An 18,388-nucleotide genomic window follows, 5' to 3' on the forward strand; every position below is an offset into this window, starting at 1 on the left:
CCTCCATGTTTCGTACCACGCAGCTGAGGGGGGAGGGGGGGGGGAGAATGAAAGGGGGGGGGGTGGAGGTTGCAAGGCGCTGCCCTTTCGGGAAAATCCCACTGTCCCTTGAGTGACAGCGACTAGACACGCCCCTCGGGGACACTGCAGATAAAGAGCTGCGGGTGTGAAGTGAGACACCAGCGGTGACTGACCCGGGCGCACTCCAGCTACCCCAGCCTGACGGGCTCCAGATTCACCCACACTCCAGACTCACTGCGGATTCAGCCCACACTCCAGACTCACTGCGGATTCAGCCCAGACTCAATCCAGATTGACTCCAGCCGCAGGATGCCGGAGCCAGGGAAGGCCCCAGAGCCCCTTCACTATTCCATTGGGATCTTGTCCATCTCTGCAGGTAGGACCCATACTGCCACTTTCGTCATGTTTGATGACTTTATATAGCGCTAGGATCCGATTGAGGCAGGCAAGCGATTGGTGAATGGAGAGTCCAGGGCTCTGTTTAGATGAGGTGTAGGGGAATCATATTAGTGTTGAGTTGTTTTCTGAGGCTTAAGAGAATGGTTTAGGATGGGTTAGGGCCAGGAGCCGGTAGAGCTGGCGAGAGTCAGTGACATGCTATCTTCACAACTCAGTGCGACTGACTGTTTCAGCTCCACCGGCCTTCGGAGCAGAAGCCTCTCAGGAAGTCTTGGGTCCCCTATAGCTCAGCTCATGTCTGAATACAGCCGTGTAGGCGCTTTAACCCAGTACCTCACCTGTAACCAATCATTATTGAATATTGGAATAATAAAGTGAACAGATGTTTTCTGGGTTAAGGCGCGTGCTGCGGAGATCTGAAAGGAAAGGTGTGTGTTTGTGTTACGGATGTCTTTGCTGTGTATCCGGGCTCCTCCCAAGATGGAAGAGAGGCTGGTGTGAGTGTAAGTTATCTTTTCATGTCTGTCTCTGTGTTTCCAGACTCCCTCCTAAAGTGGGACCCTGGCAGGCGTGTGTTTTATTTATCTTTGCATCATGGCTGTCTTTGCTGTTCTTCCAGGCTCCCTCCTGCTGGCAGTGACGTCATACAGCTCCTCCAGAGCCACGCCCCTCATCCCCAGTACACCCCTGGGGGTCCTGCTGGTCATATTGGCAGCTCTGCTGGGATATACAGGTGAGATCACATGCGTGGGGTTCAGGGGAAGTAGAGAGGGAGGCACACGGCTGAGAATGTGCCACACAGTGCCTTAAATACACCATGATTGCTTCAATGCGCTTATGACATCTCAATGTGGAAGTGTAGTGCTTGAAACTAATGCTAGGCGGAGATGCCCAGAGAGGAAGTCTTCCCTCGCCCACCCTGTGGGAGGGCCTCGGGGTTATGAGTGAGAAGAGACCCCTTCTTTCGTATAATGATAGGAAAGTAAACCTGTCGAAAAGCCTGGTGCCGGTTCTGTGGGTCAATGGTGGGTAAATAAAGTGCGGTCCAGGAATCAATAAAGCCTGACCCCGGCTCTGGCTGAGAGTTTGCAGAACTGGTGAGAACTATCGGCCAGGGAAGGCAGGAAGTTACATTGATGCTGATCTGAACCTTTTTCTTGTTCCATTTCTCGATCTTGTTTCCACCTCTGCTTTCTCCCTCGGGCCATCATTGTTCTCTTTGTTTTTTCTTACTTCCAATACTTTTATCATTCTTTTCTTTTAATGTCTCTTGTTTCGTTGTCTAGTTCCCTTTTTTTTATTTAAATGTATGGCTCCCATCTCTCTTGCTCTGTCTCCTCTCACTCAATCCCTTTCAATCCTCTAATGTTCTCCCCTTTCAGCTTTCTTTCTCTTTAAACCTAACTTTCCCATATTAACTTCTTCCTTTCAAATCTTTCACTCTCTTTCCAATCTCTACCTTGTCACCTACTTGTGTCTCTAATTTTCTTCCTTCCTATATTTACTTCTCCCTTCTTCTCTCCCGCAGGAGTCCGCAGGAGCCGTGGTCCTGTCCCCTTGTTTGCGTCCTTCTGCCTGACGGTCTCAGCGCTATGGTGCTCTAAGGGAGTGATCCATATCATGGACGGGCAGGGGGTCCTCAGCGGGTCCCTTGATCTTCGTAATGCCATGGTCCCTGGTCTTGCAGCCTTCACTCTGGGGCTGCTCATCATCAGTCTGGTGGCCGTCCTTCAGAAGGAGGCTGCCCTCGCCATGATGGCGTTGGCCATCTCGCTCTCCGCTGCCCATGAAACCGCCACATACTATGACAGTAGCTTTGGTGCCTCGGCGGTGGCTTCTAACCACCTCCTCGTCTGTCTCGTTGGGGTGTACTTTGGTGGAGGGAGGCTCCTCTATATACTTACTGGGAAGTTGGTCACCCTCCCTGGCACAGATCTGGCTACGACTAAAACCATCCCCCAAGGCTCACCCATGGCCGCCAGCAGCAACGACCTGGTCATCATTGGGCTGATCTTGAATATGGTGTCCGCCAGCGTCTTTGGGTGCAGGGTCCTGGGAGTGACCACCAGTCTCTTTGTGGGGCAGGTGCCTTGGCTTTGGATGGCGGGGGTCTTCCAGATTGGGGTCTGCATCCTGTCCTATCGATGCTTGGATACCCTGGCGGCCACCTTCTTTGGCTTCACCTCCATCCTACGGTTCGCTGAAGGGTATTCCTTGCTCTACCAGTTCTGGCAGGCCACTGAACCCATTTTCCCTGTCCCACTACTGGTGGTCTTTCTGCTCCTGTTCATGGTCTTGGCTGTATTCATGGCTGGTAGGAGCCTGGTGGATGGGCTGTATCCGTTGTTTTATGTGACCTACTGCATCGCTTTGGCTTCACGTCCCACTGGTTTCTTCCATGGTGGATCACAAGGAGTGAATGTGGCTATCTACGTGGCTTCAGCACTTATGACCCTCATTAAACTTTACAACATGAAAGCGGCCACCAAGATTCCAACAGGGGAGGGGATTGTTAAGAGCCTGTTCACACCGATTAGCATTTTCAAGTTACGCCAAGAAAAAGACCTGCATGTTCCTTACCTCGGCTATTCTAAGTATGCGGATGGAGAGGTGCTTGGCCACGCAGGCAGCATTTTGGCCGCCTTTGCAATCACTATGTCTGTGGACCCAACAGACGCACGTGCCACTGTCATCCTACCGTGGGTGGTGGTAGCTGGAGGGCTTCTGAAATGTGTCTGTGGCTCTGTGGCCTTCTCGCGTGGTAAGACCCTTGAGAGCAGCACCTTTATTCTTTATGGAGTTATGTGGATCATCTGGGGTCTCACCAGGTACGGTGGCCTCTACGGCTCCACGAGGGGCTTCCACGTGGCTGTGGGCATCATCTGCTTCATGCTCTTGAATGGGTTCATTATTTTCTGCACGCTGTTCCTAAGCAAAGCCTGGTTCCTGTATTGCCTCACCTTTGAACTCATCCTCATCAGTTTTCTATTGGACGCCGTTGCAGCCCTCCCAGTTGGGTATGACATTGCCGTCACCATCATCTTTGGCCTGGTCAGCTTCTACTGCTTCCTGGCTGGGCTGGTCAGTAACACCTTTGAAGAACCCCAGCTGCCCATGGGCCGCCCACTTCTGCAGCTCCAGGGGCATGGGGGTGGAGCCTCCAAGTGCCCCCACCTTCCTGCCAGGAGGGCCACATCCGTCAAGCAGATCGCAGGTAAGGAGATTCTGGTGGTAAATCCTTTTTTTTTAATGTTGAGAAATTTAAAACTCTACTAATTTGATTACAGTTATGTCTGCAATTTTTAAATGTTTCTATTCTTAGTTTAACAAAGTTGTACATTGTTTACTGCTAAACTTTGTCCGGAAAGACTTAGTGAAAACATGATTTTACCAGTAGAAAAATTTCTCCTTGGCAAAAATAAGACTTCTATTTTACCTCCAAGTCACATTTTGAATCCTTAATAACATAAGTCATATTATAGTTTGTACTTCTTTGTTATATCCATATTTTTTCGGGGTTTTGTGGAAAAATCAAGCTGAAATTAGTATATTTCCACATTCATTTAACCAATAAATATGCACTTATGGTTGAATGTCTGCCAGGGTTCAGTGCTGTGAACACTTCAGAAGATAAATCAGTGCATTATATGAAAATATGTGAATTTCAGTATCAACCTTTTGCATATCTACTGCTGTTAAAGCCTTTTACTAAAATGCCTTTTTTTTTAACCCTCTTATCTATCAATCCACACATCTATTGACCTGGCAGTCATAGCAAACAGGGTTTCGAATTACTCAAAAGCACCCCAATTTCAATTTTTATCCACATTTAAAAATAAATACATGCAAAAAATAAATGTTTTCTGTCTGCATTTATCTGCAAAAATCGTAAACACGGAAAACAGGGAGCCTTACCTATAATCATGGGGTTCTTGCTCTTCTGTTGCAGAAATCATGAAGGATGGAGGAATCTGTGGTGTCCCCACAGACACGGTGTATGCGGTGGTGGGAGCCTGTAACCGGCCAGCGGCCGTGGAGAAGGTGTACAGGTGAGTGTTATCTTCACAGCCCTTATTTTCAATCAATAGTGAATATTTTAGATTGATGAATTCTTATAACAATGAGAACCACAGAATGAAATAGCCAAACACCAATTACATTGAGGAAACCCGATAAAGAAACAACAATATACCAAGAGCAGAGAACCCCTGGAAAAGAAGCAACAACAAACAAGTAACCTTAGACACTTCTGTAAAGAAGAAACTAAACATGCTTATAAAACTGAGAACAGACCAGCAGTACTATCCCTCTTTCTGCACCTTTTGGGGCATCTGGACAACCCCTAAAAACCAGGATTCATTTTGTGACAAGTGAAAAGGACCAGTGTCTTGCTCTATAGGACTGTATAAATCGTTCAGTCTTAAGATGGAGAGTAGATCTCATCCTAATGTTCCTTTTTCCATCATCATGTCCCTGCTGGTGGTCTAAGATTGGCCAGAATCTCAACTCTGGATCCTCCAATCCCAGTGAGACGGATCTCTTCCCTTCACTCAGTTGACCTCTGTCTTGTTTCCTTCCAGGACAAAGCTGAAGCCCAAGGACGCCCCCATGTCCATCTGGATCTCGACCTTGAAGCAGCTGGAGCCGGCTAGACACCTGTTCAGCCCTCTGCTCTGGGACTTCATGCATGCGGCCTGGCCTTCGCAGATGAGCCTGGTCATACCAAGAGGTGAGCAGGGGATCTCTATCTGAGAGCACATGAAGACCAGCAGATCCCAGTTCATGACCACAAACAAGGGGGAAAGATGAGAAAAGTAACACCCATCATCTGGATACAAACCTACCACACACATTAATGGTGACTGCAGACTACGAACGACCCGGTCCCACCCACCCCAGGCTTCAATGCTTCATGTGTACACACAGACCATACATGCTCTTCAGCTTCCATGTAGGATTGTTTCCATGTTCCCTCATGTACTGTTTCTTTACCGCTCCTGTTGCAAACATTCACCACAAATTCCGAGTGTGATCTGACCCGTTACATTAGAGTCGCCTGTCCTGCCAACACCTGTGCTTTATCCTTCACATGTCTATAGGGAGAAGGCCCCTACATTGCCTGATCCATGTATATAGGACAAGCACCAACATACTGCCTGCTCTGTGAGTCTAAGGAGGATCTTTAGTGATTATTTGGATCTTGGGCGCTCCTGTAAATATTCTGGTCCTTAACTGCAGAGGATGAGCACTGCCCGCTCGCTGACCTGTATCCTTCTCTACAGGGTCTGACCCTCTCCATTATCTGCCTCCACCCATAGGATGAGCACTGTCCGCTCACTGACCTGTATCTTTCTCTACAGGGTCTGAGCCTCTCCATTATCTGCCCCCACCCATAGGATGAGCACTGTCCACTCACTGACCTGTATCCTTCTCTACAGGGTCTGACCCTCTCCATTATCTGCCCCCACTCATAGGATGAGCACTGCCCGCTCACTGACCTGTATCCCTCTCTACAGGGTCTGACTCTCTCCATTATCTGCCCTCACCCATAGGAAGAGCACTGCCCGCACGCTGACCTGTATCCTTCTCTACAGGGTCTGAGCCTCTCTATTATCTACCCCCACTCAAAGGATGAGCACTGCCCGCTCACTGACCTGTATCTTTCTCTACAGGGAGTGAACCTTTCCATCATCAGACCCCGCCTGTGGGAAGTGCACACTTTACTGTCTGTATCTTGTATAGATGAAAGTTTCTCTTCATCATCTGACCCACACCTATGAGGTGACATCTTTACACTGCCTGACATATCCCAATAGGGATCCTCTCCATTATCAGAGCCCCGTCTACAGGGTGAATATTGTCCTTTGCACGCTTTTTGCCTATAAGGAGATGTTAGTTCATCATCTGACCCTTCCTACCTATAGTGCGAGCACCTGTGTAGTTTGAAGGCTGGTAATATAGAGGCTCAGAGCCAGAGGCTTGTTGAATATTGGCTTCCAGGGATGAGCTGAACAGCAGCAGGGCACGTTGTGAGTTTAGTGCACACCATAGGATCCTCCTGCGGCTTGGGAGGAGAGGGTATGCTCTTGTGAGCACGCAGGAGAGGGCCACGTTCGAGTGGTGCGTAGTCACTCACAGTGACTGCATGGGATTGGGGTATTTCCAAGGGTACCCCCTCACTTTACCAGTGTTTTTCTGTGTTTTTCCTCATCATGCAGGGCTCACATCAGTGGTTAGTTTATAAGTGGAGGGGCCATTGCTTTCCTGAATGGTGGGGTTTAGCAAATACCAAGGCTGTCTGACCTTGTTCCTCCTCATGCCTCTTCTTCCCACAGCCCTGCACTTCTTGTCTCTTTATCTCATCTTGAACTTTCTTCATCCCCGCTTTCATTGTCGCTGTTTTCCTTTCTTTCACCTCCTCCTTATTTCTCTCTTTTCTGCCTTTGTCCTCTTGCTCTAGGGTCCAAGTGTGATGATGAAATAAAAAAACTGCAGTCCCCAAACATGAGTGCAGGTGCCTTTCAATGGCAGACACCTGCCCAAAATAAGCCCTGCTCACACCTTTCTGTCTTCTTGAACCCACAGGCGAGTGGCTGCAGTGCTTCGGACTGGAGGACTCCGCTAAGTACATTGGCACCGCAGAGAGCATCGCCATCAGGATCCCGGATTGTTCTGTGACCACATCCCTGATTGACCTGGTGAGTTGTCCGGTGGTAGCGGGATGCCAGCACTGCCCGGGCATGGCTGGCACTGTTCTGCCACCAGTGATGAGCATGGCTGCCAGTCTGCTGCACCCTTTGCGGGGCATGAGTGGGACTGAGCTGCCAGTCCTGCTCGAGCATGGGTGGGTTTCACCAGCACACGTGGAAGATATGTAAACACATCTCTCTATATCTGGGGAGGGTGAGGGGGACACTGCTTATTGCCCAATGAAAGTGAGTTGAATCTCCTACTCTGTTTCTATGTGTCTCACCAGGTTGGGCCCATTGTGGTCTCATCAGCCAATCCGAGCGGAGAAGCCGATACCACTCACCACAACCAAGTGTACGCCAAGATGGGGGACAAGGTAAGTACCATTACAAGCACAAGAGGTGTATCTGAGGACACTGTTCAGAGCCCAGAGTCCTGATAGACCAAGGAGTCTTCTGCGTGGCCTGCATTGAACAGACAACATTTATCAGGGATAGCCCACGTGCACTGTCAATTATCCTGATGAAAGGAGCTTTTTCTAGATAGTTCTGATTTAGTAACTAATATTTGGTAGTTTTTTTGCTAAATATACACTGGATAAAGTCTGGATAAAGTTTACAAATGTGATTCGGTTAAAAGAACTTAAAATTGCTCCATGGGACTAGGTGACCGGTGACAACTTAGTTTACCGACTGTAAAGAATTTCAAAATGATGTGATGGTCCCTCTTTTATATCTAGGGAACATCCCAGAGTGGGATGTTGAAGGTGTGCGCAGCATGCGTGGGGGATCCCAGAGTAGGATGTTGAAGGTGTGCGCAGCATGCGTGGGGGATCCCAGAGTAGGATGTTGAGGGTGTGCGCAGCATGCGTGGGGGATCCCAGAGTAGGATGTAGAAGGTGTGCGCAGCATGTGTGGGGTATCCCAGAGTAGGATGTTGAAGGTGTGCGCAGCATGCGTGGGGGATCCCAGAGTAGGATGTTGAAGGTGTGCACAGAATGTGTGGGGTATCCCAGAGTAGGATGTTGAAGGTGTGCGCAGCATGTGTGGGGTATCCCAGAGTAGGATGTTGAAGGTGTGCGCAGCATGCGTGGGGGATCCCAGAGTAGGATGTTGAAGGTGTGCACAGCATGTGTGGGGGATCCCAGAGTAGGATGTTGAAGGTGTGCGCAGCATGTGTGGATCCCAGAGTAGGATGTTGAAGGTGTGCGCAGCATGCGTGGGGGATCCCAGAGTGGGATGTTGAAGGTGTGCACAGCATGTGTGGATCCCAGAGTAGGATGTTGAAGGTGTGCGCAGCATGCGTGGGGGATCCCAGAGTAGGATGTTGAAGGTGTGCTCAGCATGTGTGGGGGATCCCAGAGTAGGATGTTGAGGGTGTGCGCAGCATGTGTGGGGGATCCCAGAGTAGGATGTTGAAGATGCAGGCTGTATCCAGAGAGGATCAGAGTGGATTGTTGTCCATGCAAAGCCTCCAGGCAGTTGTGACCAATATTTGTAGGAAGGAAAGAAGGTGGATATAAGTGAAGGTGTTGTGCGATGTCACTCATACTGCAGTGAAAGTGAGGCCTCTGCAGTGGAGGAATCCTGGTCGATGGGGGAGATGGTGACCTCACATTTAATAATGCTTGTGTTATTCTTAAACACTCCAGAGAGTAATGACTGGATGATGATACAAGAGAATTATTCAGTAGAGTAGAGAGCTCCCTTTTGAGGTGCCCACCATGTCTTTGGTGAGAAGGAGGTCCAACCAGACCCTGAAATGAAGAAAATGATGCCATTGTTGTGGAAGAGGTGTGGCGCAGCGGTCAGGGTGACTGACGGCGGACACTGGGGAAGGTGTGTGCTGCATGTGTGGGGGATCCCAGAGTAGGATGTTGACTCTGGACAATAGCTTGCTTAATCTTCCTGACGGCTTCCAGCACTGGGAAACCTACGGGTAGCTGTGCGCTTTACAAATAGAGGATTATTATAGTTTTAGTATCCATGTCAGCCCCACAGCTGCCTGTGTGATGGGAGTCTGTGGGTGGTGATCTCACGTGTGGCTTTGCTCCTCAGGTGGACGGAGTCCTCTGCAATGGGCCTTCTCCAGAGAACATCGCCTCCACCATCGTCAACTGCACCAAGATCGACAGTGGGACCATCGGGTTCTTCCGGATAGGAACGGTGCCCAAATCCCACGTAAGTAGAGCGTGTGTGTATCTGTGTGTGTGCTGGGCATCTGTGAGTCTCTGTGTGTGGTTCTGTGTTTGTTTGTCCCTTTGTGAGCATGAGTGTGTAGTGTCATCCAGTGACAAATACAAGGAAGGCAACTGATCACGTGCTCTTGGACATTGGGAAAAGAGAGTGGAAAGGACAGAGAGAGAGAGAGAGAAAAAGAGAGAGAGAGAGAGAGAGAGAGAGAGACAGAGAGAGAGCGAGAGAGTGTGTGTGGAGCCTAGGATGTTGGATGTCCAGGGGCAGGGGTTGCATGTGGAGTTACAGGAGTGCCATCACAAGAAGGATGTTTGAATATCTAGGGAAGAAGCAAACCTGAAGATTGGAGTTCTCAGGGGCCATATTTAAGGACATTTCTCACTCCAGTCTGATGCCACACACAATGCTGCTGATAGAGTAAAATGTGGAAGCCCCAGAGAAGAAATTGTGGGGCATAAACATGTCAGGAGAGGAGTCCTGTCATGCCAAGAGTATGTGTTTGAAGTAGGGTCTAGTTGAGCATATCCAAGAAGGCAGTAAATTCAGAGAGGTGACTAGAGCATAGATGGCCGAGGTGAGCTCGTGAGAAAGTGTTACTCATAGCATTCAAAAAGTCGTTAAAATGTCACTCATAATTACTCTGACATTATGAAAATGTCACACATAGCAATCTGAAACCTTGGCAGATATGCACCAGTTTCTTAGAAGAACAGACATTGAATTACTGCAGCCCTCACGTCCAGTCACAGCTCCTAGTACAGCCTGAACGCACTGTCGGAAGAGTGGAAGATTCCATTCCAGCTCTCTCTAAGGGGGAGGCCTGCAGTCGTACTTTGTCCAGACCCCCTGGTGGTGAAGTCATGGCATTGCTCCTGCAGTAATGGCGCCGGTGTCTCTCTTTACAGGTGCTCCAGCTGTTCAAGCAGATCCAGATGAAGCACAGCTCCGATCTTGTCTCCAGCGCCCTCACCGAGGTCCCCTTTGAGCCGCCATACTCGTCCAGTTCCATCACAGAGCACACGCTGCCCAAGAGCTCCGAGGACCCTTCCCAGCAGTCTTACGTCAATGGAGGATTCAGCATGGAGGATGAGAAGTTGTGATGGACTTGTGTGGGGAGAGCGCCACCTAGTGGCGCAGGAAGGGTGCCCGTGACTCTAGTCGAACCAAGGAGAAAGGACTCCCTACCCTATGACAGGGTTGTACAACACAGAACACAGTCATCCTGGGATGCAGTGGAACCTGAAAAGGCTGGTGCCTTTCATAAAAATGCAACAAACCTTTACCATCTTGGACGAGTATTCCAAAGTCATAGATCACTGCAAAGTCCTAGATGGCAGAGACCTCGCCCGGCTCGAGAGGGTTCACCCCATCTCTTGTGTTTGATATTGCACACCTGTACTAAAACTCTTTATTTAATATATTCTTTATCGCATTCTTGATATTGTTTCAATGTGTACATCATCCTATTGGTAAAGTTTTCAAAACATCCGTATTTTATTTATCAATGTATTTATTTATGTTTTGTATTTTGTATATGAATAAACTCAAGTCTAAACGTATGTTATTTACCTTTTTTTTCTAAATCCGACCGTCAGTTCAATCTTGCATCCAATTCGCAAGCTAAATAAAGCCATTTTACATCCTCAAAAAATCCTCTCCATAGCACCTTACCGACTGGGCGCTATAGTTTGAGTAGTGAGGAGTGGTGGAGCCCAATCCCACTAAGGGCAGTGTTTGATTCTGGTTCATCACATGACAGATCGCAACCCCCCCTGAGGATTCATTTCACACACGTAGCTCACTGAATCGTACCTTGGCGCTGTAGCTCAGCTGTGGTTGGATTGGTTCTGCCCGCTCACTCTCATTCGGTCCTGAGCTCTTATTTGTGAACACTCTGGGTTCCCTTTATTGGCATCAGAGTGCAGTGCGGGCACCATCTGGGCGCCTTTAATAAACAGAAGCACAGAACAGACAGCGCCTCCGCCTGAATCTCTACATGAGAACTGTGCACGACCCTCACTCAATCATGAACGTGCTCCCCCATCAGTCAGAGCTCACTACAGGGCAAACATATGGCACAGATCCCTCTGAATGTGAACTTCGATGCCCGATTCACAAAACACTTTGGGGCAGATTTATGTTAACTGGCGCATCTCGAGGGATGCGCCAGTTAACATGCGCCACAGTGCGCCACAGCTACGCCACCCATGGTGCGCTGCATTTATGATGCGGCGCACCATGGGGCAAAAACGGCACAGATGCGTGACGCATCTGTGCCGGAAATGTGGCGCATTGCTAGAGTTGCGTCGCAAGCGCGACGCAGCTCCAGCAATGCTCTGGGGGCGGCCTATTCTTTCAATGCTGCCTCAAGCCTTACGCCTGCTTCAAGCAGGCGCAGGGTTTGGACGCAGCATTGCCCTGAAAGTGACTGAGTGAAATCTCATAGATTTCACTCAGCCACTTTCAGGAGGCGTTCCTGCGCAGGAACGCCCCCCCTGCGCAGGAACGCCTCCTCATGGCGCAGTGCTGTACAACGTGACGCATCTCCTAGATGCGTCACGTTGTAAATAGGGCGCAAGGATGCGCCACATTTCCGTGCCGTAGCGTCACGCAACGGCGGCGTAAACGTGGCGCAAGCCTTTCATAAATCTGCCCCTGTATAAGTCAGCGCCCGCAGGCTCGGGCCTTGCATAACAAAGTGTTGAGATTTAGACAGGCTTCAAGTCTCTGAAAACCTTCGTGAATTGTGAATTCCGTCTACACAAAGGCATTTGTGCATGCATACTTGTAGATGGTGGAAAATTACACATAAGGGAAAACATTGCATTTGTGTAATTTGTTTATACAATAAAACAATAAAGCAATTCAATTAAAGCAACAATAAAAATATGATTATGGAGGAAACACTGATCTTTGTTTCTGACTCAACGTCTGACACCTAAATCTAGCTCCTACTTCACAGGTGTGTTGGGTGAGGCACACTCTCACCCCAATGAAGTGTATGTGTTGGAGTCTCTAAATCCAGGCGCTAGGGTTACTTGGTTGGCCCCAGTTAGAATTAAAAGACCCGAGACACATAGCAGGTAAATTAGTCTGTGCCAAGGGCGAAGCAGCATGTATCCGATAAAATATGTCCTCTGGAAAAAGACATCGAAAATCCTTTCGAAATGACACCAAGTTTGAATGCTCATCACTTTCCCTCTGACAGTTAATAGCCCCTTAAAATTCTATTATGAATGCATCTCTAATATACTCCAGGCTTCTCCCAATACAAATCTAAGTTTTGCTCAAATATGCCAAAGTTTTCCCAATTACATAATGCTGAGTGTTGTTAATATGATGATCAAGGCGCTAGCCTGTCCCCGGGGCGGCTCAGCTGTGCGAGACTTAAGGATGCTACTCACAGTGCCAGGTGTCTTCTCACAGTGCCAGTGGTCTGCTCACAGTGCCAGGGGTCTGCTCACAGGGCATGGGGTCAACACATAGTACCAGGGGTCTGCTTACAGTGCCAGGGGTCTGCTCACAGTTCCTGGGGTCTGCTCACACGGCCAGGAGCCGCTCACAGTGCTGTGGGTCTCCTCGCATTACCAGGGGTCTGCTCACGGTGCCAGGGGTCTGCTCACGGTGCCAGGGGTCTGCTCACAGTGCTATGGGTCTGCTCACATGGCCAGGGGTCTGCTCACAGTGCCAGGGGTCTGCTCACAGCGCCAGGGGTCTGCTCACACGGCCAGGAGTCGCTCACAGTCCTGTGGGTCTGCTCACATGGCCAGGGAACTGCTCACAGTGCCAGGGGTCTGCTCACAGTGTCAGGGGTATGCTCACAGTGCCTGGGGTCTTCTCACAGTGCCAGGGGTCTGCTCACAGTGCCTGGGGTCTGCTCACAGTGTCAGGGGTCTGCTCACAGCGCCAGGAGTCTTTTCAAAGTGCCAGGTGTCTTCTCACAGTGCCAGGGGTCTGCTCACTTCGCCAGGGTCTGCTCACGGTGCTAAGGGTCTGCTGACAGCGCCAGGTGTCTGCTCACAGTGCCAGGGGTCTGCTCACAGCGCCAGGAGTCTTCTCACAGTGCCAGGGGTCTGCTCACATCGCCAGGGTCTGCTCGCGGTGCTAAGGGTCTGCTGACAGCGCCAGGTGTCTGCTCACAGGGCACGGAGTCTTATCGCATCAACAGGGGGTCTGCTGACAGCGCCAGGTGTCTTCTCACAGGGCTAGGGGTCAGCATATAGTACCAGGGGTCTGCTCGCAGTGCCAGGCATCTGCTCACATGGCCAGGGAACTGCTGACAGTGCCAGGGGTCTGCACACAGTGTCAGGGGTCTACTCACAGTGCCTGGGGTCTTCTCACAGTGCCAGGGGTCTGCTCACAGTGCCAGGGATCTGCTCACCGTGCCTGGGGTCTGCTCACAGTGTCAGGGGTCTGCTCACAGTGCCAGGAGTCTGCTCACAGTGCCAGTGGTCTGCGCACAGTGCCAGGGGTCTGCTCACAGTGCCTGGGGTCTGCTCACAGTGCCAGGGGTCTGCTCACAGCGCCAGGGGTCTGCTCACAGTGCCTGGAGTCTTCTCACAGTGCCAGGGGTCTGCTCACAGTGCCAGGGATCTGCTCACAGTGCCTGGGGTCTGCTCACAGTGTCAGGGGTCTGCTCACAGTGCCAGGAGTCTGCTCACAGTGCCAGGGGTCTGCTCACAGTGCCATGGGTCTGCTCACAGTGCCAGGGGTATGCTCACAGTGCCAGGGGTCTGCTCACAGCGCCAGGGGTCTGCTCACAGTGCCAGGGGTCTGCTCACAGTGCCAGTGGTCTGCGCACAGTGCCAGGGGTCCGCTCACGGTGCTATAGCAGCGTTGCATAAACACACACTACGCCTCACTGCGATTAGACTCAACTCGCTGAGACCAGACTCTGCAAACAGTTCTTGTCCTCTGCGTACCCGACCAGCAACAATGACAGCAGCCCGGCCGAAGCTGAACGCGGGAGGCACCGAATCCTTGCACTTGTCTTCTAAAAGTTGTTGTAATGCAGGCAATTAAATAAACATCAAACTTCTGATGAGAATGACACTTTATTTACTTCCTCTAGCTAGTCTGCGTCACTCACAATAAACAGGCGCTCACATTGGAATCCTCCCGAGCATAGGGGCAGATTTACAAGTCCCTTGCGCCACTTTTGCATCACTTTTCCCATGTCAAAAGTGACGCAAAAGTAGCGCATGGGGCTTGTAAACCTGCCCCATAATGTTCTAGGAGGAACCAATCTTACCGCTAGAGCAGGGGAAACACAGGAACAATGAAAAAACATTAATAGAATAAATGGATATATTTCAACACAGCATATATAGCATTATAATACAAAAGTGCTCTCAACAATCCAATGTTCTAATTACGTATATGAACTTTCAGTCAGCCCCATTTATTCATTGGTTTGTTGTGTGTAGGAGAGTAGGGTCTGCTATCCTATGGTCACCCCAATTTTTGCTTATTGCTTCACTGGTTTTCGACTTACTGAGGCTGTGGGCCTGCTAATCAGACCCCCAACCTGCTGTTCTCTCTCTAAATTCACATACATGTACTATAGGTACATAACCCAATTGGAAAATGGACTCCTTGTCAGCCCCTGTACCATGCACTATAGGTGCTTAGGGCATAGGTGCCACCAAGGCCTACCAAGGGCTGAAGCATAGCTTTTGCCACCCCTGGCTGGTTCTTAAATTGACACAACTGGCTGATCACTCAGCTGGGGAAAGTTGGTGTAATCACCCCTTGCTTAGATATAGTATACCTATATCTAAACCTATTTCTGGACACATATAAACCTGTGAGCCACTCCTATGGAAGGCCTCATCAATCCTGGAGGCAGAGTGCGTGGTTTAATGTGAGATGGAGCTCTGGCATGAGCTGAGCCTGTCAGCAGCTGTCGGGAACAACTCCTTAAGCTGTTCAGGGATAATGCCAAAACATATACTATTAAGTGCATTATAATCCTCGCGGTTATATAGCAACTTTGGTTTGGCTTTATCAAAACATGTCGTGTAAGGTGTCATACGATTTGGAATACTATCCCCTCGACAGTTCTGCCGACGGGGATAGCATTCCACCCCTCTAGAGGGAGAAGACATGTTACTTTACTGAAACGCGGTTGATTTTTAAAAGAGCCTCAGATCCACAAAATGGATGCTTCTGCCACAGACACAAGTCTGACCTCCTGCTGCTGACCAAAACTCAGCAGAGGAGGCCCGGACAAAGGCTTTCCTGTCGCAGGGAGGTGTTACACCACCCCAGACAGGAGATAGTTGATTGTAGCAAGGAGGTTTGAAAGAAACCAGACACTGCCTGGGGAGCACAAGGCTTCCCCTTGCATAATCCGGCCAAACCGGTTCTGGGGTAGACCAGCCCCAGTCCCAGCGCGGCCTGGATCAAAGGAAAGGGATGTATCCACCCCCTTCCTGGGTCCCACCCATAGGAGGGGACCTAGCAGGTAATCCAGCCCCCTAGATTGGTATAAGAATGGGAGCAGTGCCAACACACTCAGATTATCCTAATGAAACATTTGAAATGAAACTCTGGACCCTTCGACATCCTACTCAACGTAGAAGACTGAAAAATCTCCCTTGTGGTCAAGGAGTGACCACCCTGTGCAAACAGGCACCATCCAGCACCTCAACATCTGCTTTGTTGCAGTTCCTGCCGGAACTCGAGCGACAGAGATCGACGAGATTAAGCTTGCCTGACTTCTTACAGCCCGATCCAAGGTCCCTGCAGAGCTGAGACCCGTGGAGGCGACCGGAAGCGTGGGGCACGCCATCTTGAAAAGACCACGAGACGCTGAGTTTGCAGCCCACGAGTGACCCTCGAAGCTGTACACCGGGGTTTCAGAAGCCCCAACCCTGAGCCACTCTTGCACTGAAGCTCACCCCTCTACACTCGGCGAGTGCTGCGTGGGGCCCTTCTGCTGAGGCTGCTGGGAATGCTGAAGGTGCCCATAAAGTATATTGGGGTGATGGACTCCTTTACTCAGAGGCTAGAGACCCCAAGCCAGGTACCACCAGGAGGTTGGTTATACCTTTGAAGTTTAGGGGCTTCCTTCTTACCTTGGCCCATGATATTCCCCTTGCAGGACACTTAGGCCAGAACAAGACTTGGGACAGGCTTGTCCCTCACTTTCACTGGCCTCATGTGTCAGAAAATGTCAAGGAGTTTTGTCGCTCCTGTGTCACTTGCCAAGCCAGTGGTAAGTCAGGTGGCACAGCAAAGCCCCCCCTGATACCACTACCTGTGGTGGGGGTACCCTTTGAAAGAGTTGGCATAGATATTGTGGGTCCCATGGATCCTCAAACAGCATCTGGGCACAGATGTATACTGGTGGTAGTGGATCATGCCACCAGGTACCCAGAGGCAATTCCCCTGAGGACCACAACAGCACCTGTTGTGGCAAAAGCCCTCATTGCAGTTTTCTCAAGAGTGGGCTTTCCAAAGGAGGTTCTTTCAGACAGAGGTACCAACTTCATGTCTGGATACTTAAAGGCAATGTGGAAGGAGTGTAGAGTAAACTACAAGTTTACCACACCCTATCACCCACAGTGCAATGGGCTTGTGGAGAGATTCAACAAGACCCTCAAGGGAATGATAAAAGGATTACCAGAGAAGCTTAGGCGGAAATGGGACACCCTTTTACCCTGCTTGCTCTTTGCTTACAGAGAGGTCCCACAGAAGGGGGTTGGCTACAGCCCTTTTGAACTTTTGTTTGGCCACCCTGTGAGGGGTCCACTATGTTTGGTGAAGGAAGGATGGGAGTTACCTCTCAAAAGGTCTAAGCTAGATGTTGTGGACTATGTACTTGGTCTCCGCTCCAGGATGGCTGAGTACATGGAAAGAGCATCCAAAAACCTGGAGGCCAGTCAAGAATTACAGAAAGCTTGGCATGACCAACAGGCTGTTCTGGTTGAGTTCCAGCCAGGGCAGAAGGTGTGGGCGTTAGAGCCAGTGGCCCCAGCAGCACTCCAGGACAAATGGACTGGACCCTACACTATCATTGAAAAAAGGGAGAAGTCACCTATGTGGTTGACTTTGGAACCCCTAGGAGCCCCCACAGGGTGCTCCATGTGAATCGTTTGAAAGCATTTGTGGATAGGGAGGAAATGAGCTTGCTCATGGCCACAGATGGGGATCAGGAGGAAGCCTCTCCCAGACCTGCTTTCCCAGAACCCTGATGATGGTTCAGTTGATGGAGTAGCCTTGGCAGGCAGCCTCACTGAGCAGCAACAGGTGGACTGCAGACAGGTGTTGCAGGCCCACAGACACATGTTTTCATTCACACCCAGTCAAACTAACTGGTGCACCCATGAGGTGGACACTGGTGACAGTCTGCCTGTGAAGAATAAGATCTACAGGCAACCTGACCATGGCAGGGATTGTATAAAGGCTGAGGTGCAAAAGATGTTGGAGCTTGGAGTGATTGAGCCATCCGAGAGCCCATGGGCTAGCCCAGTGGTCCTCGTGCCAAAACCTCATACCAAAGATGGAAAGAGAGAAATGAGGTTTTGTGTGGACTACAGAGGTCTCAATGCTGTCACTAGGACAGATGCACATCCCATTCCAAGAGCAGATGAGCTCATTGATAAATTGGCTTCTGCCAAGTTTCTGAGCACATTTGATTTGACAGCTGGCTACTGGCAGATCAGACTAGCTGAAGAGTCAAAAGCCAAGACAGCATTCTCTACCCCTAGTGGACATTATCAATTTGTGGTAATGCCCTTTGGTTTGAAGAATGCACCTGCCACCTTCCAAAGGTTGGTGAATCAAGTCCTTGCTGGGTTGGATGACTTTTGTGCAGCATATCTAGATGATAATGCTGTCTTTAGCTCCACCTGGGAGGATCACCTGATCCACCTGAAGAAGGTTCTGGAGGCCCTGCAAAAGGCAGGCCTGACTATCAAGGCTACCAAGTGCCAGATAGGGCAGAGCAAGGTTGAGTACCTGGGCCACCTAGTAGGTGGGGGTCAGGTTCAACCATTGGAGAGCAAGATCCAGACCATACAGGACTGGGCTCCTCCAACTACCCAGACACAAGTCAGAGCCTTCTTGGGCCTGACTGG

The 18,388-nt window shown here is 50.1% G+C and overlaps 1 protein-coding gene across 1 annotated transcript; it reads left to right on the forward strand.

The window, feature by feature from the left end:
* The first annotated feature begins 330 nt into the window (after window positions 1-330).
* On the forward strand, window positions 331-10,405 carry LOC147689197 (uncharacterized). The gene is made up of 9 exons (XM_086939887.1): window positions 331-397; window positions 1,040-1,153; window positions 1,949-3,634; window positions 4,370-4,469; window positions 5,001-5,149; window positions 7,006-7,118; window positions 7,397-7,486; window positions 9,168-9,290; window positions 10,211-10,405. The coding sequence occupies exons 1-9, from the start codon at window positions 331-333 to the stop codon at window positions 10,403-10,405; spliced, it is 2,637 nt and encodes an 878-aa protein (XP_086796013.1).
* Window positions 10,406-18,388: the final 7,983 nt, after the last annotated feature.

This window comes from Lissotriton vulgaris, chromosome 10 (assembly GCF_964263255.1).
Source record: "Lissotriton vulgaris chromosome 10, aLisVul1.2, whole genome shotgun sequence".
In the NCBI taxonomy this organism is placed as follows: Eukaryota; Metazoa; Chordata; class Amphibia; order Caudata; family Salamandridae; genus Lissotriton; species Lissotriton vulgaris.

Bases quoted from the DNA above. Each gene is read 5' to 3' on its own strand.
- LOC147689197 (XM_086939887.1), top strand. From the start codon at position 331: ATGCCGGAGCCAGGGAAGGCCCCAGAGCCCCTTCACTATTCCATTGGG. The intron at 5,150-7,005 runs GTGAGCAGGGGA...TTGAACCCACAG, and splicing joins GAGCCTGGTCATACCAAGAG to GCGAGTGGCTGCAGTGCTTC. The intron at 7,119-7,396 runs GTGAGTTGTCCG...GTGTCTCACCAG, and splicing joins CCACATCCCTGATTGACCTG to GTTGGGCCCATTGTGGTCTC.